Consider the following 22,433-nt stretch of genomic DNA (forward strand, 5'->3'; position numbering starts at 1 on the left):
TCTGTGGCTTTACTTTGAATTGCTTGCAGTGTTTATGATGTTTACAGCACTTGAGAGTGAAGTTTTCACTCTTCACAGAACAAGTGTTTTCACAGGCAGCAAAACCACACAAGCAGCCTGTTTCCCTGCTAATAAAACATTCTGTTTCCCAGGAGGATGAGGGAGGTCAGTCCTCAGAGTGCATCAGGCCATCAGCACACAGGTGCATTAAGAGAACAGTTGTTGAGATCTGGAGCTCATTTCACACAGATCACCACGTAGAGCTGCCTAATAAAACAGTACTTACTGTCCTGGGGCTGGCAGCTTTAGGTTAGAGGTGTGTTGAAAGGCTTTGTCTCCCTTGAACCAGTGCAGTTTATCCCTGTAATTTTGCTGCTGTGGATTTACAAAGTGTGGATAACAAGGAACTGTGCTGGGCTGGCATTTCTCAGCCATTAGTACATAGCAGGTAACACTACATTAGTAGTGTTATACTAACATATATATATATATATGTTAGTATATATAACAATACTAACATTAGTACATGGCAGTGAGCCTGGCAGGGAGGCAGGGTGCCCTCTACTCAGAGGGAGTGGTTTTGGTTAATTTGGGTGGGTTTCCATTTCGATTGAGTTTATTTGAGTGGTAAAGACCCAGATATTCTGAGAGAGAGGTGCTCTCAGGTTTTGTTGTGCTCTGGGGCAGAACAAGAACATGCCCTTAGAGACAAATCACATATACAGACAGAAGATTTCTCTTGACTCCTGTTGCTTCTTACATTCTGAGTGTTCATTGCCATGTATTTCAAATGGTACTTGCCTGGCATTTATGCAAGATAGAAGTTTACATGTATTTTTTCCTTCTCAGCTTTTCACGTTTCTATAAAAGTTAGGAGAGACATGATGTTACCCATGCTCAGTTCCAGACTTCATTGTCTGACTGTAGTACTGAGTTATTGCCTGAGGGCCCTTCTAGTAGTCAGTAGGGAGAGGCAGGCGCATTCAGGCAGAAAATCAGCTAAGCTAAATAGCATTCTGGAGGCAGGTGTAGCTTTCCTTTGATTATAGTGGAAGTCTGGGATAAGGGAGCTGCTGATTTTAGATGTCTTGGCAAAGTACTCAAAGTTCAGTGGAATTAACCTAGACCTTGCCCTTCAAGCTGCATGATTATTAATATTAGACATAAGCTCCTGTGTTGATGTCCTTTTTCCCTGTTGTTAAGAATCAAATGTGGGTTGAGAATGGTATTTTTTTCCAATTCACCACTTGGTACAATGCAGAGTTGATTTGATCTGTGCTATGAAGTGCAGACTAGGCACAAAGCTGACCAGCACTAAGATATTTTGCTCATGGTTTTGAACAGAACTGTGCTAGTGTGTGTACACCAGTGCTTTATGTGGTGCTGTTCTGTGTATGGTCCAGGGAGCAAGAGTGCCAGATTTTCTGCAGTGATTGAACACTAGGGCTTAGCAGAGATGGAGACTGATGTGGGCTCTCCCATCATCAGATACACATCTGCAGTAAGTAACCAACCAGGATACATCACATGAAACAGCTAAAAAATAAAAGGGAAATACTTAAGGTTATGGAGAAGCAGTCTTAAATTCACCAGTTTACTTCTGCAACTTTTAGAGCTCGTTACTGCATAATTCTTTCTCTCAGACTCACTTCCTTTAGTTTATGACAGACAGAAAAGTAATTTTGTTCTAAGGCAAAAATCCCCTTTAAACATTTTTGTTATCTCATATGTTTCATAAAGAGCAAATGGGGAGCAGCTGCTTCCAATGAAGAGCATTCTCTGCAGAGAGGATGGATGGAGAACAAATGTGAAAGTTCATTGGGAGTGTTACTGGGAATCGTGAATTAAATCCATATATCATTAAAACTGGAATAAAACATACTGCTTAGGCTTTGCCTCCTTGAATGCTATAGAAGAGGTTACTTGTGAATGGGAGCGAGCAGTGTCTGGAACATCTGGGGATCACTTTACATTGGTATTAGTTGCTTCCACTACTGGGAGGCAGCAATATTTTTGCCTGGGGGACAGGATTTCCCAGTGTGATACATAATTGCAATATGCATTAGTGAGCTCCAGTTATTAGTTCTAAATCTGCTTAGATTAAGCTAAATCAGTTACAAACACCACAGGCAGGCACTCAAGCTGGGATAACATAAATGAACAGGATTTCAGAAACTTAGCAGCAGAGGTTTAAAGAGTCTTGCTGCAATACAGCATAAATGCCATTTCAGGTGCATCCTAAAGTGTATGTAGGAGCTTTAGGATTCAGGCAGGGGGTCCTCCGTCTTTTCCTGAGCTGCTGAGCTCAGTTATCTTCCTTTAAAAGAGAAGGGCGGGAGGGGGACAGAGAAAGAGAAAGCTGGATCTTAACTTGCATGTGTTTATAGCTCTGTCCTGTGGTCGCTGTGGGAGCTGGAGTACCTGCAGTTTTCAGGCTGGATCAGCTACAGGTGGCCACTAGAGCTGTGCCGGAGCAGACAAAGCAGCTTTTGTGCCACTCGGCGCTCGCTGCGCCCCGGGGCGATGCAGGGGCCGGTGTGATGCTGCATCCAGCGCAAGCTGCAGCCCAGTGCCTATTCCGAGCGCAAGGCTCTGTGCAGCTGACCCTCCGTGACCCCTGGGAGCAGGGCAGAGCCGAGGGAGGGCTCCCCGCTGTGCTGTGTGCCGGGTCAGCGTGGCTGCCCCGCTGCCGGCGGGGAGCGGAGCCAGCGAGCCCTGCCCGCCCGGCGCTCGCACGCAGCCGGCGAGGGGCGGCCCCGCCGTGCCGGGGTGCTGCTGGCAGCGCCTGCCTCTTCCCCACTTTCGGGAAAAATAGGTCAGTCTCTTTCGGCATGTTTTATCTTGCTGTTGATGGAGGCAGCAGCTGCTCTCTCCTGATGGTGAGGAAAGGCCTTCTTCTGTGACCTCCACACCTTCCTTTTAAAGTCATGATCCCTTTTTAAGTAACACATCTTTCTTTAAGTAACTGAATCTTTCTTAGGAGACCTAATTTTTTTATCTTTTTCATGCTGCATTATGCCTTTACATGATCACATGTGGGCCAGGCATTTTTCAAACCAGTTCCTTTGGAGAGGACCTTATTTTCTCTCCTATATATTTGTTGTTGGCTGGATCTCTCTTCAGGCATACATTTGAGCTGTTAACTAGAGTGCCAGAAGATACCTCATGCCCATCTTTACCCCATCTGCATTTTTTTTTCCTGTTTTCCACCACCGTGGAGCTCCCTTTGCAGTCCACATGAGCAGCAATCTGTTTGGAGGCAGCCTGAGGTTTGTCTGCACCAAAAGCATCTGGCCCTCTGGGTTGTACCAGCTGCTATGGTTAGAAGTGTGTCACGGACACATGTGGCCATCGGTCGCTGGTGGGCTCATCACTAATGCTGTAACTGTCCTCAACAATTCCCATGCTGTTCATTTTTAGCCAGCTTCTCATTCCTAAGGGATTACACTGGTCTTTGTTCATCACTGTCCCTTCTGTAGAAAGCCACATGCAAACAAACATGTTGATTCACTTGGTTAACTTCTGAACTTTTTTCCTAATGTGTGTTGAATGTATTAAAACTCCTCTCTTTTCCTCCCACACAGCTGTATGGGTTGGAATCCTGTGAATTAGGGTTGTACTTAAAAGCAGGCTAGGCTATTTTTGCACACCCCATCTCCTCCTGTTTTCCCAGGGAAAGGGAAGATGGTTGAGGAGAAGACAACTTTCTAGGGTATTGTTACAGTGTGCTGAGCCAGTGTTACAGCAAGTCTCATACTGTATTGGTAATTCCCAAAGCAAATGCTCTTCCATGCATTGTTTCATGAGTTGAATCCCTTTTATCTCACCTGTATGAAATTTATGTAGGACATTCAGTGCTGGGATAGCGCTGTACCATAGTGCACAAAGTGATATAAAATGTGTCATGTTTTACATATTGATGCAAATAGCCAAAATTATTTCAGGCCCACACCATTGCTTAGGATAACTGTGGTGTAGGGCAGCAGGTGCTCTGACAGCACATCTAAGAGTGCTGCCCTGTCATGGTCTGTGCACAACAGATAAATGCTGTGCTGTTAGTATGGAGTGAATAATCTCAGTTGTACAATTTACAGTACGACTGATTTAAAAAGATCTTAATTTTCTTCTCAGCCCTACGTGTGTGTATATCAAACAGCTTAATTTTGTTTAAGTTTAATGTTTAATACATGATTTGAATCACATTTGGAACAAGCTTGGAGGAGTAGGAATGAAGAGAACATCCTGTTTTATGGAATAGGGAAGGCCTGTGGTTCAGATGTGTGACTGCAATGGTAAATACCAGATTTTTTTAGTTTTAGTGCACCCTGTGTGAACTACTGGGCTGTAGGAGGTGGGAATAAGGTATAGCCCTTTAAAACACATCTTCTCGCAGAGGCAGGGACTGAGACAATGTACAATGAGGCTATTAATTTTTCTTCTTCTTTGGGATCTTCACCAAATTAGCAGCAATCTTTCTCTCAAGTTTATGTAACAACTCTGATGCTATTGTAAAGTGCTTATTTTTAAATATGCTTTTTAAAATCTGTGTCTTCCTGCCCACAGAGAAAGAGAGGCATTTGGTTCTTGTGTCTTGTCCGTACTGGTCACTGTGGGTCATGCTTGTAACAGGGGACAGATGTGCTGTGAAACATGCCAGATTTTTACAAAGTGGTATTGCATAAATTTTAAATGTATTTTCTCTTCTGCTTATTGCTTAGTTTTTGGAAGTTTGTGCAGCTGGGACTAAGGAAAGTATTGTAAACTTGTCAAGAAAAAAGCAAATTGAAAATAGGGAAATGTATATGAACATAAAGTATGAATAATGATAGCACGGATATTCCAATGTTTGATTTACTTCTGTACGAAGTTTTTCATCTTCTGAATTAAGGAAAAGCTCTTTGGAAAAGTTATCAGCCTGGCTAAAAGTGGTTAGTTCTTTCTAGTTCTTGCCTAGAAAGGAGCCATTTGTTCTAATATTGCATTGAGCTTAAATTTTCTTCAAGTTAAGTCAGTTCATCCTCAGAACATCCTACTCACTAACAGTTCTTTTTTCTGCATTATTTAGATGCACTATAACACATTAATAGTTATTTTTTCTTTCTTTTTTTTTTTTTTTTCCTTCCCTTTTTTTCTTTCTTTGCATAGGCTAGGCAATGATGACAACCAGTTTGAGCTCAGCATGGCCAACAGTGGATGTGAGGTGCATCGCTTCGACCCCAGCATCAAGTCAGCTCACATTCAGGAGGGCCGGCACCTCTGGTACCATCGCCTCTCCATTGACTGGAGGGATCCCAACCCAGCCATTGCAGCACACAAACTTCACAGCAACACAAAGAAGCTGGGCACAGTGATGAATGAATTTGGGCATCAGAAGGTAGGGAAGGACTTGGGTGTCAGGTTTCTGACTGCAGGATTAGGTGTTGGGAGAGCTCCAGATCTCCCTTCTTGCTGCCTGAGGAGACCATGCACTTTCCAAGTTTTTTCTTTTTCCAAGGTTTTTTCTTCAGCAGTACTTCTAATGCAATTCTTGTAGGGGTGCCTTTTCTGTCTTGCTTTCTCTGTGTGCTGATAACAGCCACAATGATTTTAAATGCCTAGCCCTATACCAAGTACTTTCTTTCTCCTCCTCACTCCTTTTCCCTTGAACTATCTGGTGACACTGGATGCTAGCACATTTAGTCCTGTGGAAGTTCTGGTCTTTGCCTGAGTATGGAAACTGAGCCACTCACAAAGACAAGTTTATAAAGAGAAAACAATATTTGCAACAGTAATTAGAAGAGAAGAGGTAATGGATGGTTTGTTTACATTTTCAAGGTCACTGTTCCTAATTACAGTCCTCAAAAACAAAAACATCCTGTTTTGAAATTGGCAGCAATCTGTGGGGTGTTTTTTAAGCATTTCCCGCTTTGTTTTTAAGGAACTATAAAGACATCAAGCATCTTCAAATCTCAAATGTTGCCATAATACATTTCAGGAAGTTCTTATGTTGCTTTTAAGCGAGTTTTTCCTTCAGAGGATATACAAACATGAATTCAAATGCTAATATTCTTCATTGCCTGCAGCTAGCTCTGTGTATCTTTGTTTTTTAAGAAATAGGCAGCCTGGGCTAAGGGAGGAGCTCTTCTGTAGGATTTACAAAGCAAGCAGTGCAATGTTTGTTTGGCTTGTTATTTAAAAATGCAAGATGTCCTTTTTGATTCACTTTTTACTTTTAAAAAATGTTTTCTTTTGGTACAGCCCTACTGATTGGAACATTTTGAAGATAAGAGCAGAGAAAAAGAGCTTTTTCCTTCTTTTTCCTAGTCATACTGTAACTGTACTAGGCTGTGCATTAGTGAAACATCTGGGGAGACAGAGAGAAGGCTTTTCTTTGATGTGTGCCTTGCACTGTTTTGATTTTAGAAGAATTAGTCACACAGCAAAAAATTAATGACCCAATCCAGAAAAAGTGTGCAAGTCTTGTGATATACCAGACCTGCTGAGGTCAGTGTCAGGTTATCATGGTAGAACAGAGTGGTTGTAACACCTTCTGTGGATGAGAAGGATATATGGGTGAATTCTGAGTGTGTAAGTTTCTGAAAACAGCAGGCTGGATGGCAGCCAAGGAACATAATGCACACATAACACAGGCAAGCAGGCTTTCCTCTAGCTGTGTATGTATGGCATGGGATTTAGTTAAGTGTTTCGGTGCATTATTAACAATGTCTAAAGATAGTTGCTTTGATAGCGTCTGGGGAGCTCCCCAGAGCAAAGCTTTGGCTTAGAGAAGTCAGGAGCTGACTCTCTCCCAGTGGGGATAAAGGTGTTACACACTCTGAGACTTTCTGGTGTTTTATACTTATGAAATACCTGAATGGGCTGACTGTCCTCACATTCTTCTGTTTAGGTTTTCTTTAACATAGAAGGAAGGCAGCCTGAGAAGTTGTCTATTGCGTAGAGACATCATTCTTCTGGTGAATGTGAGTGGAATGTTCCCTCAACCAAATAAATAAGTTAATTCAAAACAGTTTCACAGAATATTTTCCGAAGCACTTTTTTTCAATTAGAAAATTAAAACATGCTCTTTGTCCCATTTTTAATTTAAAAAACTCTTCTGCTTACCCTCAATGTTGTTCCATTCCCCCTTCAAGGCAGGAATTCCAGGCAGCTGCATTTGAAGTTAATGCCTCATTTTATCCATGCTTTTATTCCTTAAGATTTGGGACTTGATCCAAGACCCTAGAGGCGACTGAAACTATTTCCACTGAGGTTAGAAAATCAGGCTGATGAAGACTGCACATACAAGATCTCCTGGAGTTCTTGCTGTTGTAGTTTGTTGTAGAAAAGAAAACTTGCAGTTTGTGGCGTTTGTGTGCAAAAGAATCAAAGAACTTGGATGGGCTCATTTTCACCCTGACTCAGATGAGAGCACACCTGCTATTCTGCAGGCAGTACTGGGAACTCATCCACATCAGGGAAACCCATCCTGATGTTTTGGCAAGAAACACAAACACTTTTTGGAGCCAGAGGGGATGTGAGAAAAGATTAGGAGAACTTGATCTTTCTAACTGGCTATGTGGCAAAACAGTCCTCAGTTCTCGGAGTTTCTCTGTAAATAGCCTGGAGGCAGGGGACTTACCTAGTACTATATTAGGATGTGGCTGACAAAGGAAACATGTAGTCAGAGTATTTTTGGGAACTCTTAGGGCATGAAATCTCTTAAGCCCTGGAATAATCTCCGAAGGATGTCATGGGAATCTTATTTCCTGATGTACAGATCTAGAGTGAAAATTTACTGGTGTATCTTCTGAGAAGAGCAATATTTCATCAGCCACAGGAAAGCATAAAGATGTAAAAATTGATCTTGCTCATCTTCTCTTCTCCTCCCCCCATGGCCTCAACTTTTCTGCTGAACATGCACACTCTGTAGTGCACTCTTGATGAAGAGTGGGGAAAAAAGAGAGAAAGCCACCGAGGGCCCATGATTCTTATGGCAGTGGAGTTCAACTTCGTCAAAGCTTTCACTTTCCTGTTCTTTAACTACCTACGGGGCTGACGATGCTACAGGGCTGGTGTTTCCCATGAATTAGTGGTAGATGCATGGGGAGCTTCCTTCCTAGAGGGTTGTTGGATGAATTAATTCAAGTCAGAAGCGATCTTGAATGGCCTTTGGTTCAGTCCTCTGCTTGAAGCAAGGCCAGATGTAAAGTCAGACCAGGTCGTTCAAGGCTTTATCCACTCCAGTCTTGAAAAACACTGAGTTTTCTCCAGAAGAGACTGCCCAGCTTCTCTGGGTCAGCTGTTGTCCTGCTGGACTGTTCTCTTCATGAAAATGTTTCTCCTTATATCCAGTCTGAATGTCCCTGATTTCCATTCATGCCTGTTGGCTCTTGTCCTACTTCTATGCACTGCTAACCCTTAGCCAGAAATTCAAACCAAGCTACTAGATGTATTCTGTATTCTGAAGATTGTGCTGTGATGCACAATTAAAAAGCTTCAACAGAAAGGCCCTGAGCAGCAGAAAAAAGCAAGAGTTCATTCTGTCCCAAATGGGCATGCAAATTCTTATTTCAGTGGTAATCTTCCTCCCTCTGGAGTTCTGCAAGGCAAGTCTCTTGTCATGCCTCAGTGTGCTATGAGTTTGCATTCCTTGGCAGTATGGCTCACCAGTGGGTGAAATTGTTTCTTGTAAAACAAATTAATCTGGAAAGGAGAATCTGAGAGTGCAGAGTAAAACCTTAATTTAATCAGGAAGTGCTCATAGCTGTAACTTTCAGGGGACAGCAGAGCTGTGTTCAACTCCTGCCATTCAAGTTATCTCGAACAAATTGTGTAAGAGATCAAACTGTGTCATTGTTTGTTAAGAAAATAAATGCAAATCAATCCTGAGTTCAAATTGAAGGCTTTAATTTACACTCTTTCTTCATGTAGATTTTTTTTTTCCTGTAACAACTTGGGTAATTTTGCTTCATTTTAATTGAATAGGCTTCGATTTAGGATTTCAAAAGGAGAAACCTCCTTGCCTTCACCTGTTATTTAATAATCAACACAACTTCAGAACACTATACCCTGAAGTCATTTTGATTAATAACATCATCTCCTTCTAGGCAAGCAATTTATCACTTGCTCTTCTCCTCAAGTAGATACTATAGAATTTATTTCATGCTGCACTTTCATTTTTGCGGAGGCTGATGGGAAAGGACAAATATTAAAGAAAAGATTTACCATTTTTGCTTAAAATCAGCTCTGTTGGTAGTACACAAATAGATATAAAATAAAGTCCAGAGAAAATGTGTAACAGCTTAATTATGCATGGTGATTTTATTAAAAAAACAAAAAATAATCTCTTCAGGTTGGAAAATGTCCATGTTCAAGATTTATAGCAATGAAAACTGTGTAATTACTCTTTACTGTGCATAGCTTAGGGCTGTAGGGGCCAGAACAGGCTTTTGAATTCTTGACTCTGCCTAGAAAAAACCATTTAACTTTGGTTATCCCTTGCAAGGCTGGACTTTGCCCAGGGAGCCTGGGGGCTGTTTAGTGTGAGTTGCATTCACTGAGGGGCTGCTGTGCCCTAGTTCGGTGTGTGGGTGCCAGGAGTGTTTGCACATGCAGCTCATCTTAACTCACAGCAGGGCCTCAGTACCAGCACCTGCAGACTGGTCCTGATGTGTAATCCTGAGCTCAAGATGAGGAGCCAGGAGCTCAGAATCCCAGGAGCTCTTACAGAGACAGGTGTCCTTGTCTCTGCTGCTGCTGCAGCCAAGGAACAGCCCCCCTCACCTTGCTGGAGCAGGAGGCACAAGTTCAGATCTGCTACATGTGGCTTAGTGTCAGAAAGAACAGATGAGACCAGGTCTTTTGGATTGTTGCGCCTCAAATCCTGAAGTAAATGTTTGGAATTCTGAATTCTTGAAAGGGCTAAATTTTTTCTTTGCTTTTTATGCTTATTTGGGGCTTTTCCAAAATCTCAGTTTTAGAAGGAAAAAACCCACCCTTCATCTGATCTTCACATTATTTTCACATCCAATTTTTCTTGTGCAATCAATGGTCTTTAAGCTTGAGTGGCCCTTTTTCTGCAGCTGTTATTTACCATCCACATATAGCAGTGAAGAACAGCCTTTGCTTTTGTAGGGTTATCATGCTGGCCTTTCTAAGATTTCTCCAACATGAGAGATCCTGTATTTCCTGTAACATCTTGTTTGTGTTGTGCTGCCCCTCCTGCAGCTGGAGCATCAGTAATCAGTACTATTCAGAAGTGCCAATGGTGTCTCTGCTAAGGCTCAGCCTGTGACTGCCTTCTTCCTGGAAATGTCCTGAGTGTCCTTCCCTGGAAATGTCTGCACTGTTACTGCTTATCGTCTTGTTTGCTTTTTTGTGACTCATCAGACTGTCTCCCTGTTATATCAGCTTCTGAATGGCACAGTAGAAAGAGTTTTGTCCCAGAACACCGATTTTTTTCAAAGTGTAAATGGCTGGTCATAACCTATTTGCAGAAGGAGTAACTCTGCACAGCAAAGTCCCGTTTTAGTACTGCACCCTTTTACACGAGGCAGATACAATACCATAGCATTTAGAACTCATAGTCTAAATAAATGACCTGCCACAGGATGGAGGAGCATGAACCTCACCTCCATTAACTTAAAGTTCTACATTTGAGATAGCTGTTGAGGTCCTTATAGACTCAAGCTAAACTGTTATGGTGCCATTGGTCTCATTTGAGGGCAGATACTGCTGCAGTTTGAGCATTAACTGGTGCCACATGGGAACCTTTTCTTTGGGAGCCTCTCAGAGAGATGGTAAATCTTACTCCCCTTGCTGAAAAGAGGCAGTCAAGCTGGTGCAGATGTTTCCAGCTGCAGTTAGAGATGCTGCCTTCTGTAGCCTTGTAATAGTTGCCCCTGAGTAATCTACAAGCTCATGGCACACAGTGTTTCTTTCCTGCATGTATGTATTTTTTTCATTTTCAGGGATAATGAAATCAAAGTGGTGATAGGTCTGTATTTGCTTAGTCACCTGCGGCTGCTGCTGCCTAAAATATTTTAATTGTAAGTAGATTGAAGAGTTTGGCTGCAGCTAAAAATGGTTTTGACAACCTCATTTCTGGAAGCAAAGATCTTTGGATAGTGATCTACTGCACACCACCTCTTGCTCTCAGTGTTGTGTGCACAAAGTGCCACATGCACTTCCCTTTACAGGGTTTTCTCTTGGTCCCTTACATCTCTTCTGCCTCATTTAAATTCTCTCCACCAGGAGCACTTCTCAAGACATTGTTAAGAATATTGGTATTTCTAGAGAGTGACCTGAAGGTGCTGTTTAGTATGCAATTGTCATGCATGGAGGAAAGATCTTTTTAATGATACTATTGGCTGAATATGGTGCAATCCATAGCCTATTCTTCCCCTAGGAAAAGGCCTAGTGCGATGCCTGAATTGTAATGAAAGTTTTGAAATATTGCACTGTTGAAGCAGAACTTACTCAGGTCATCTTTCAAAAAAAAGAAATAAAGGCACTTTCAAAGCATATTATTGTCTGCTAAAAATTAGAAGGGAATGACAATTCTTTTTAGGGTTTTATTTTCTTTTTTTTTTGTTGTTGTTGTCTTTGTTGTGGTTGTTAACACCTTTCTGAAAAAAATCAGGTGATAAAAATCTGCTTTCCCCCAGCTTTGCTAGAGGGCTGTGCAAGCTGTGTTCAATTCCACCATCCTATTTGAGTTTTTCAATATCTAAAGCTTTCATTCAGAGGAGCATGGCACTTGCTGCAGGCACTGTGGAGTCAGCATTGCTGCGCTGCTGCTGCAGGAAACTGGTCAGTCCTGGTTTCCTCCTCCTGTAAAACCTGGAGCTGGGCAGGAGCCTGGGGAGCCTCCCCTACTTCACCTGCTGAGCTCAGACCTGTATGACACGCTCCCCAGCTCCTCCTTAAGCCATCGACCCTGGCCTAAACACAGTAATGTAAATCTTACGGTCTCAGTTTGGCCAAGGTACTGACTGTCTGATCAAGGTGGTGGTCCATGATGGGTTTAATGAGAATTGAGAGCAACCCCTTTCTATGACCATCCTGGTTTTTCTCTGCTACCCATCTTCCTCACAATTTTCCACTGGTGTTGACATTAACAAACACTTCAGATAAATGTCCTATCCAGAACCTCTAGGAACTTTCTAAAAAAAATGTACTTTTGTTTTTCTCCCCTCCTCCTGTCATGGTTTACAATTCTAGCCATTGGAATCAGCCATATCTTGCTTAAATACTTTCACCTTAGTGCCTGGATCCTTTCTGGTCTCTTTTGATCTGACAGCAGTTTAAGGTTCCATTCTCAAAAATTTGAAGTCCAGAGGTCAAAGGCTTAGCAGCTCTTCCTGCCCCTCTTGAATGCCTGTCCCAGATGAAATCTGAGTTGTGGAAGCATTTTGTGATAGTTTTTATTCACATTTTCAGGAATGTACATGCAGCTTTCTTCCTGTCATGGTTACAAGCAAATAGCAGAGTGGACAGACAGAGAGGCAGAAGGGAGGCAGGTTGGAACCTTGGACCAAAAATGGAATGAAACAAATAGATCCCTATGGAAGGGTGTAATTTCAAACGACTTTATTGCTCTGGAAAGTGCAGATGGGAACCAATTCCCACACCAGATTTAACTGGAACTACTTGGATATACCAGGGCTGCAGATTCTCATCCTGCAAGAGATGTTCTTTGAGGTGTGGTAGACATTTTTTGAAGATGGGACTCTGATTCCTTTCTTCAATTACTTACATTTTGAAGGCCCCCATGGGCGCTGTGTTAATAAACCATAAAAGGTCTTGCAGCCAAAAACGCTGCTTACTCTGAGCAACTATTTTATGGTAGCCTAAGCCCTCTGTCCCTTGCACTCCCTACACACACTTGCAGGTCTTGCTCCTCAGGGCTTTGGAATCAATTTTTGCTTCATCATTTGCCTTCTATCACAAACCTCCTCCGCTGACAGCCCCCATTGTCCTGCTGCAGTGTGCTTGTCCTGTTGCTGCTGGCTTTCACTTTTAGCAAGACCAGGACAGTGTGGCTTTATGCAAGCATGGAGCTGTGTCCCACCATCCGTGCATGGTGCTGGGGCAGCACAAACAGACTGCAAATGTTTGTTCCCCTCTGATGAAGAGGCTCGAGGGTCTAGCATACACCACTTATTCTTTTGAGTAAATATCCGTTCCCACAGGCATCCAGCAGCGTCTGGCAGAGGAGATCAAAAGAACAGAAAGGAAAGGGCTTTCCCCCCTTTGTGGGGGGAGTGGGCAGCAGGACATCTCCTGCAGGATTGGATGGCTGGATGTGCGTTTTGCAAAGCAACCCGTGTGCTCCGCCAGGCTGCTGCTGGACGAGTGCATGCAGTATTTAAAATGTCTCTGCAGCATGGGCATCGGCAAGCAGAGCTTTTGCAGCTTATCAGGCTGTTAATAACTTAAACTCAGGGTTTCTGCAGATCCCTGGTGGGATTTATCCTTTTTGGGCAATGTAGACATTGGATTGAAGGACTGGGTGAGGGGTCTGGGTTGTTTTCACCTTTTAGTGTACAACAGGAGAGCCATGGAAACTGGAAAGGGTAACAGTGTGCAAATAGGAGCTGGGACACAGTGTTTCTGAGCAGAGGCGCACACTTGTGAGCTTCTGCCACTCAGAGCAGATGAGGAGGTCACTGTTTGAGGGCTTATGTCCTCACTGTGACTTTTCACCATTTCCTCTGAAGAAGCATCACTTCGATGAGGTGAGGTTCCTGTTGCCTGCTCTGAGACTATTCTCAGTTTAAAGAAATGGGGAACAAAGATCTTTGATGCTCAGTTTTTCTTGTAAGGGGAAGGTCTTCTCCCTCAGCTATGTCCATGTGCAGTGTGTGTCTGCTCCATGCAGAGGGTTTGTAGAACCAGTTCTCTGGGTCACTCTACAGGAACCTTGGTCTTGCTGGGTAGCAAGCTAGACAAGATGTTTGGCTTTAAGGTCATTATAGTGTAGAGCTAGCTGAACCCATCAAACCTATCTGAAAATCAATTCAGGCTTGGGGACCTGTATTATTGTATGACCAGAAGATGATTAACAAGTGACCTGCTGTCTCTGACTAGTCCAATGCCCAGCATAAAATAGGAAAGATGCCAGGAACTGGTCCCATGACAAAGAATGATGTTTGTGGTGACAGAAGGCTACAGGTGAAAACCTGTGACCTCCTGACCAAATGCAGCCAGGGAGAAAGGATTTCAGGCCATGCTGATCTTGTAAATCAGCAGGGGGTTGTTTGTCCAAAGATAATGTTGTCCATTGGTGAAGTGACATTGAAAGGAGCCTTCTGCCAGCTAAAAGGCCTCTTCTTCTCTGCCTGTCCACTGGAGTAAGAGGCATTGCTTCACTGGTCCAGTTAACTGGACTGGAGGGGGGTCATTTTATTCTATAATGGATCCTCCGAGAGAAATTGCTTCCAGATGGAGAGAGTATATGGGAAATGTCTTGGCATCAGAGTCCAAGGGAAGAGCTGGGGAATTAAAGTACCAGATTTTCCCCAGACCTGGGCTCTGAGGCTGTGGGAAGGAGGCACCTGGGGTGGCAGTATGGATCTTTCCTAGGAACTTTCCCAAAATGCTCGTAGTGCTTCTGAGCATGCAGCTGAGATTGATGCCACCTGCAAGTGCTGGCTGGGCTTTCTGGATGGGTGCATTTGTTTGGGGCCATTACTGCATCTGGCAAGCTGTTGCTGTGTGGATAGTAGGCTGTGAGAGAGTTAAATAAGGTTTTTGAAATATGATTTTGAAACATCTTCTCTGATTTAAGTGGTAAACATAGTATTACTTTATATCCTGCCCTGGATGTGGGTTCATGGAAGTACATCACCAGAACTGGGAGACTGTCACTTGCAAGGCTGTGGAGAATAAGTGGTGAGAGCAGAGGAACAAAGCTTGCCTGCACTCACTGCAGGTTTTCTGTTTCAGTGATGTGTATATTGTATGAGTAACTTCCACTCAGTTGTCCTTCAGTGTAAAAAAAGAGCAAAGACCCTGTAAGTACCCAACTGCACAAATCAGCTTTGTGACTTTGATGCCTTAAGCAGATTCTTGAAGATGTGCCCTATCTGTCACACACTGGGAGTGAATAATCTCAAATGACACAATTGTCCCAGAGCCAGTTTGAAACAGGCTGTACAGACCACCACAGAGAGGTGGAAATGTGACCAGGAAGGAAGGGAAGTAGCTTGAAAGAGAAGAGCTGCCGTTTGGAGCCATACATCACTGATCAGTGGTAATTGACTTTTCTCCTGCTTTCAGTATCTGTGTTGCTCTGGCCAGGCCCCCAGCAGTCCTGGTCTCCTCAGCAGATGCTCAGAGAGAGAGAGAGGCAGGATGTTCACCCTTCCCACCGCTCTCAGGGAGCATGGGAAGAGACAGTCCCAAGCTGCTGGGAGCATAATTTGCTATTAGTCTATGTGGCATCCTGGCTGCCATCAATTACAGCCTTCACTCAGAATAAAAGGGAATGAAAGGAGCTTTACATCCAAGCCATCCCCTGCTGGTGAGGACGGGCTGTGGATGCATTTTGAGAGGAAAGAAAATGAGGAAAGTATCATGCTGAAAATCTGCATATGGGAAAAGCATAAGAGGGAAGATACAGTTAAACAAAACACACTCAAGAATCTGTTGTTGCCTGCAAAGGTGTGCTATCAAAATGTAAATTAAACAACCTTTTCTAGAGTTTTGTTTGTTTTCTGAGGATAGAGAATTGTACTTAGGTAGAGAGGGGAAAAATTGATGCACGAGCCAGCAGACCATTTCTTGCTGTACAGCTGATGTCAAAATGGTAACCTGGTATCACACGGAGCCAGAACAGAGGAATATTTTCCTCTCAAACTCTAAAAGCACCCCACAGTTCAGGAGGCTGGGGTGGTTCTGAGCTCTGTCCCTGTGCCTGAAAGCTGTAGCCAGCTCTCCTCTCCCTCCTCCCCGGCTTACACTGCAGACCTGCTCCTGCAGAACTGGAGGCATCCTCTGTACCTGACCTGCATTTGCTGGTTTTGCCTTTCCTGGCTTCCACTTCCACATGCTGAGCTCATGCTGGAAGTAATACAGCTAAATTGCTTCCTCCAGCTACTCATTCTCAATTGACTCTTCTCCATGGGGAGCTTTAAATGATGCCCACGGGGCAGCACCGAGCCTGAAATCCCCGTTAACCCTGGTATTTCAAAAGCGATCGAGGTGAACAAAGCTCAGATCTCTGCTTTAGGAAATGATGCACACTTGTAACAAGTCATTACCCTAAAAAGAAGAAATGAGCCTTCATACAGTATGTGTTGACCTTCACTGAGTAAAACACAATTTTTTCAGCTGTTTTATATGCATGAGCATGGTCCCCCCCGCTTTCTTTTTTTCCCAAGTGTAAGTGATACAATGCTGCAGTGCTTTTTCAAGGGAGCTAAACTGAGAAAACATTCAAAAATCCACATTCTTTTTTACTTTTTTATTACTTTTACTAACCTAGTTAATTCATGGAGGATAAAAGGATTTTTGGAAGGTGAGAGGAACCAGCCTTTGTGAGTGCTTGAAACTCACTGCCATAACTTTACCTTCAGGCAGTGTAGGTCTTTGCCCTCCAGGATTTATTCACAGCACCAGACTCCAGCTCCTGGGTGAATTAGAGCTCTGAATTTATAGATTTGTCCACTAATCCTTTCACTGCCACTGATCACTTTGGATCAAGGCAACTGGAAGGTGGTAGTGCATTTCTTATTGGCAGTGTGCTGCTTATCACCGATGGTAAATGTCTCCTGAGCTGTCTAATCATCACAAAACTTGCATTTGGTGTTAGCAGGGTGCTTGTAATTTGCTCAGATACTCCAAAACAGAGCTGTTCTGCCATTCATTTTACAGTGTCCATGGCATGCAGTGGAGACTCTGGGCAGAGACGGACTGCCTGATAGGCAGTCACAAAAGTTGGTGGGTTGAGACAGGTACATTCCTCCCTCCAGGTTTCTGAGCAGTGCAGGGCACTAAGAGCAACAAACAGCCTCTGGTTTGTGTATGCAGCACATCTCCACTAGACTTGTGTTTCTTTCCAGGTCATTTCATTATGTGTTCAAGCTGTTATTGTGGTAACTCATTTTCTCCTACTAAAGCACTGGTTAGCAGCCACTTTTCAGATCAATTTTGCAAATACAGCACAGAGCATGCAGAGTGCCTGCTGAGCAGCCAGAGCAGCAGTTAATGTCACAAGAGAAAAACAAACAAACCTGAAGGACTGGAAACATTACCATGGGAAAAAGATGTCCTACTGATGCCATAAAAGTAAGATCATGGGAAAACAAAACCAAATGCCTAGAAATATTTCTTCCCCTATCCATCCACCCCCTTCCCCAAGAATAAAAAAAGGGTTTGAATAATTTTTCCACTTTCAAAGTCTCATAAGTCTCTCAGAGATAAAAATCTGTGGTTTCTTCAGTGCAGCTGTGGTCCTGTGGCAATTGCACCCGTGTGGAACCGACTGCCTGCAAAACTGCATTACAGGTAGAGATATGAGTTGGTATTTGCAAAATAAATAACCAATTTAAATGTATGAAGGAAAACAAGTGAGCTCACCCATGATGTAGTTCTCAGCTGAAATGTCATGAGCTGCATCATTTACATTCAGCCTCCCCCTGAACCCAAAGGAGCGCTGTGTTCAACTGTTTCGCTGACCCGCGGATGGACAGACTGACAGGCTCTTTGTTAGAGAGGCAAGCTAGGAAATACCAGAGCTAAGGTTGTCCGTGCAACCTTCCTTTCCGCTCCCCATGTGGACATACCACAATGTGGGCTTTAATTCCACAATCCCTCGGTCATTTTCCACTGGCCCCCTGCCTCCTACAGTGTAAAGGAGGCACAATGCCTCCTTAATGAGCACACAAGCGGTGCCTTGGCTTATTATGATTTGCTCTGAGACCATGGACCTCATTCAAGTCCTGCTCTGAAAATGTGGTGTTTTGTTTCCAGCTGTTTTACAGCTTGTTCCACCCAAATCTCGCAGCCCTTCACATGCTCAGCCCCTGCACTCTCACACAGCGATTAATGCCCTTGTTTTACAGATGGAGACCAGAATGGGCAAGTGTCCAGCACCTACAGATTCCTGCCATGCCATGTCCATCCATAGTGCTGGGGCACAGCCCCGAGAAGGGCTGACGTGGCTGTGAGCTCTGCACCTCAGCCCCCAGCACCTCCAGTCAGCCATCCATGGAGCAGGGGAAGGTAGATCTGGCCACCTCTTGCCACAGACCTGTGGTTTCTTGGCCGTGGCCCATGCAAAGCACAGCTCTGGTTGTACTGGAGATGTGCTCACAGCACAAGCCCTGCCCTGTGCCCAGGGCAGAGAGGTTTGTGACCCCCACAGATGGAGCATGGCATGACACCAGCCAGGTGCCCTGGGATGGGGCAGCTTAGGAGAACAGTTGCCTTGGATGTGCTTTTCCATTACCTGCCCACATTTCTCTCCTATGCCTGCACAGGTTCCTTTTTTGATACTGCCACAAATAAATGGTTAAAGTGGACTGCCAGAGAGAATCTAGGGGTTTTGTTGGGTTTTTGGTTTTTTTGGTTATTTTTTTTTTTTTTGTTTTGTTTTTTGCATGGTTTGATTTTTGGGTTTTTGGGGGGTTTTCTTTGGGGTTTTTTTTTTAGGAATTCTTTACTAAATAAAGTCTTCTGTTTTTCACTTCAAGCCCATCTTGAGTGTGAGCAGATGGGCAGAAGCAAGCCCTACTCTCATGGTGTAGGACTTTCTCCTGCTGGGCTCTGGAAAACAAGCTGAGCTCTGCAGCTTGTGACCGCTGCTGCACTGTGGTCATTGTTTTCTACCAGGTGTGAAATGGTGATGAAACATTCTTTTTATGTTAAAGCATCAGCTCACCTCCCCCAGCTAATCTCTAAACAAAGTCAACCCACTGTTGTGTTGGGCTGTGAGAAGTTGGATTGCAAAGTATCTCACTACAAAATTAAATAATGGTCTAAAACTAGAACACAGCACTTTTCTGTAGATCTGTTACTCCCTTCAAACACCTTCACATCTTCTTTTGCTCTATGGTTTTTTCTTTGGAGGAGTTGCCCTTAAAATCCTGAAGAGTCTTTGCACAGTTATCCTTTGTTTTGGTCCTCCTCTCTCAGCATCTGTAGTGATGCCTGTGAAAGCTTCAGCCAGCAACTTGGCCAAGGGCAGCAGATCACCTGAGCTGCTCACATTGTTCATTTTTTTGCTTTGGCCTCCTCTTGCACTTGTGTGATGCATGTAGCATATGGCTCACGAGCACCCAACTGTGGTGCAGGTACTGTTAGTGGGTTTGGGTCTGTCATTTGGTTTTGTGTCTTCTTTCATAGCTGTGATGCCACCCAAGGATTGTGAAGGAACCAGTAAGATGCCTTGGTTATAGGAGGAGCTTGGAGTACACAGCATTTTGACCATGAGTTGGAGGTGGGAGGGAAAGGGCTGTGAACAGTCAAGCGTGAAGCACTGTGTACTGCCTGTGTTAGCCCTCTGAGACTTTTTGATTTATTTTTTTTAAATACAAAATGAATAACCATGTGTATTGAAAAATGCTCAACCCTGGCCTCAGATGTTACTGTTACTGCAAAGTTTCTCATTTTCACATAGTAATGGTGCTTTTGTTGCAGATCGATGTCCTCAAGGCAGACGTGGAGAGCGCCGAGTGGAAAATTTTGGAAAACCTGATCCTGGAAGATGTTGTTGAGCAGATTGGACAGCTGGTCTTTGAGGTGCACATCCACTGGCCTGGGTTTGAGGTCAGTGGCAATGACAGCACCGTGGTGCGGTACTGGTACAGTCTGCTCCGAGAACTGGAGCTGAAGGACTTCAAGCTTTTTCATACCTACAAAGACTTATCAAAACCACAGGTGTTTCTGAAAAAGGAAGCCTTCAACGCCAGTAGCTGTTACACACTGAGCTGGGTAAATACAAGATGGAAATAGCAGAAAGGAATTTATGATGTGTGATTGCAAGCCATCTGGCCCCGTAGCGTTATTGAAGAGGATTTTGGCGTCACTAGCTAAAGTTGCTAAATATGCACACAGTGACTGCTAACAAAATGAGCTGGCTTTTATATTTATATGTTGTCAAAAGAGCTGGCACTAGGAGAAGATACATGGAGCAGTTTTGTATAGCAATATATTTGCCAGTGGGTACATTGTCCCAGAGGACAGAGGTTTCCGTAAAGATTTGTCTGGGGGAGCTAAGAGCAAGGCTTTTCCAGGCTGCCCTGTGCTTGAGCATGCCAGCAAGGAGGGCATCCCTCTGGGCTGCCCTGGGAAGCTGTGCTGGCTGAGCAGGGCCAGCCCCTGGGCAGGAGAGTGCTTGTGGTGAGGTGTCTTTTTAAGAAAATGTCAAGTGTTACTTCTCTTTAAAGTGATCATCTTTGATTTATACCTATTTTACTTTGGCCTTGTTTCCTATGGAACAAATTTTAGGCAAGAACAGTATGTTCTTGAACCCACTGGCAAATTTCAGCTTAATTTGGCTGAGACAGAAATCACCACCAAACTAAACTTCTATTTCTTTGAGCAGCTTCTGAGTGCCCTGACTTAGGTTTTTTGAGCTAGTCTGGCTGCAGAAAGTGACTTCAACGCTACTGACACAGGAGACAGTGGGACAGAGACACTCAGCTGCTGGATAAGCTGCTGCCAGAGCTCCCCTTCCTCACCCACAAGAGCCTTCAGCCACAGAAGACAGGGCTTCCCTAGTTCATCTGCTCAAAGAACAGCTTGATTGAAATTACTCATGCAATGGCTGCAGCTAGTGGTTTTTGATCTAGTGAGTTATAGGTAAGAGATGAAAATGCAACCTGGTCTTTTTTGTTTGTTTTGGGGTTTAGTTGAACATTTCCTGGGGCCTTTTCCAGTGCTGTGCCTCACCACCTCTCTCTGGCATAAGAAGGCCAGACCCTGGATCTGCACTGATGCTGGCAGAGGTGGTGGCCCAAGCAGGTGCCCAGGAATGCAGCTGTGCTGGGGCTCTGCAGGCTGGAATGTGGATTGTCTGCAGTGCCCATGGGAGCCTTTGACATTCTGCAAAGAGCTAAGGAATTGGGGAGCTAAGAATATATATATAGCAGGTTGGATTTTTTCTTATCTTTGGATGAATATTGACATTAAACTTTGCATTAAAATACAAGATGTCACCACTTTTGTGCGTTTGGTATGTGAACTTTGGTTTCTGACTTCTACAAGTCTATAGCTTCCTCAAGGGAGGTGGTGGAGGGGGAGATGCTGATCTCCTCTTGTGACCAGTGACAGGACATGAAAAAATGGAATGAAACTGTCTCAGGGGAAGTTCAGATGGGGTATGAAGCAGAAGTTCTTAACCCAGAAGGTGGTGAGTCAGTGGAACAGGCTTTCCAGGGAAGTGGTCATGGCACCATGTTCAGGGAATCTCTGCATGACTCTCTTAGTACTAAACCTGGTTTAGGTTTAGGTCCTGTGAGGAGCTGCAAGTTGGTCTTGATGATCCTTATTGGGTCCCTTCCAGCTTGAGATATTCTATGATTCTATAAAAGTAGTTCCTGCTTGTGCTCCTGCACATCCCAGCTGGACCAGGGCTTTGCAGACACCCAGAGCAGGGCGCTGTGGGTGCCCAACGTGTCCTCAGCTCTTCATCAAAATCAAGATGACCTGATGCAGATATGTTAAATTCTCCATGTCCAAGATGTTGGGCAAAGCACTTTTCTCTGAGCTGAGCTACCTACTGCCATCCCAGGTAATGCACAATCCAAGAGATCCACAACCTCTGAAAAATGAGTAAGAAATGCCTTCTTTGTGACAGCCAGCCTTGCTACAACCCTCATACATTAAGTACTGGAGTTGTTTAACGATGCAGAGCCGTGAGGAGATTCATCAAAATGCAAGAGCCTGCCAGGGTTTCCTAAACTAATACCTGGCATGTTGGAATGGCCACGCTCACTGCTCCGCAGAATGGCTCAACTCCCATTTTTCAAATAATAGGGTGGCAAAAGTCCAGCTGCAAGTCCTGATTAATAAAGCATAAAAATATGGGCTCTAGCACTGTACAGGTTTTTCCTCCTAACTAGTCTTAGAGTAAGCAGCCTAGTAGCTTATTATAATTTGTTTAAGAAACCAATGGACAGAGGTTAAAAAATAAATTACATGACCTCTCTCAGGTGTTAAAATTCAAAACAGATGCGTATCTTCCATCACTTATTTCCCTGAAGTAAAAATGGTGATATGCAAATTACAGAAGTGGAGTAGAGGTCCATCCTGGTTCTTTGGTTAGTAAGGGAGTTTAATAAACCCTCAGCTAATCTCTTGCATGGGATTGCCAGGTAGTGTCAGGAACACTTCAGGCTACAGCAAATACATCTTTGGCAAAAAAGATTCCAATAACTATGGTAATTTTAAAGAAAACCTTATCTCTAATACAGGGTAGATAAAAGCCATTTATCATTCTGGAGGCA

The 22,433-nt window shown here is 43.8% G+C and overlaps 1 protein-coding gene across 1 annotated transcript in view; it reads left to right on the forward strand.

Moving 5' to 3' along the window:
• METTL24 (methyltransferase like 24) overlaps positions 1 to 21,146 on the forward strand; it is a 37,560-nt gene extending 16,414 nt beyond the window's left edge. Inside the window, exons 4-5 of the mRNA XM_033512841.1 lie at positions 5,146 to 5,374; positions 19,624 to 21,146. Of these exons, the coding sequence (XP_033368732.1) occupies positions 5,146 to 5,374; positions 19,624 to 19,938 (544 nt within the window). The 3' untranslated portion in view covers positions 19,939 to 21,146. The remainder of the gene's footprint in view (positions 1 to 5,145; positions 5,375 to 19,623) is intronic.
• Positions 21,147 to 22,433: the final 1,287 nt, after the last annotated feature.

This window comes from Parus major, chromosome 3, assembly GCF_001522545.3.
Source record: "Parus major isolate Abel chromosome 3, Parus_major1.1, whole genome shotgun sequence".
Classification (NCBI taxonomy): Eukaryota; Metazoa; Chordata; class Aves; order Passeriformes; family Paridae; genus Parus; species Parus major.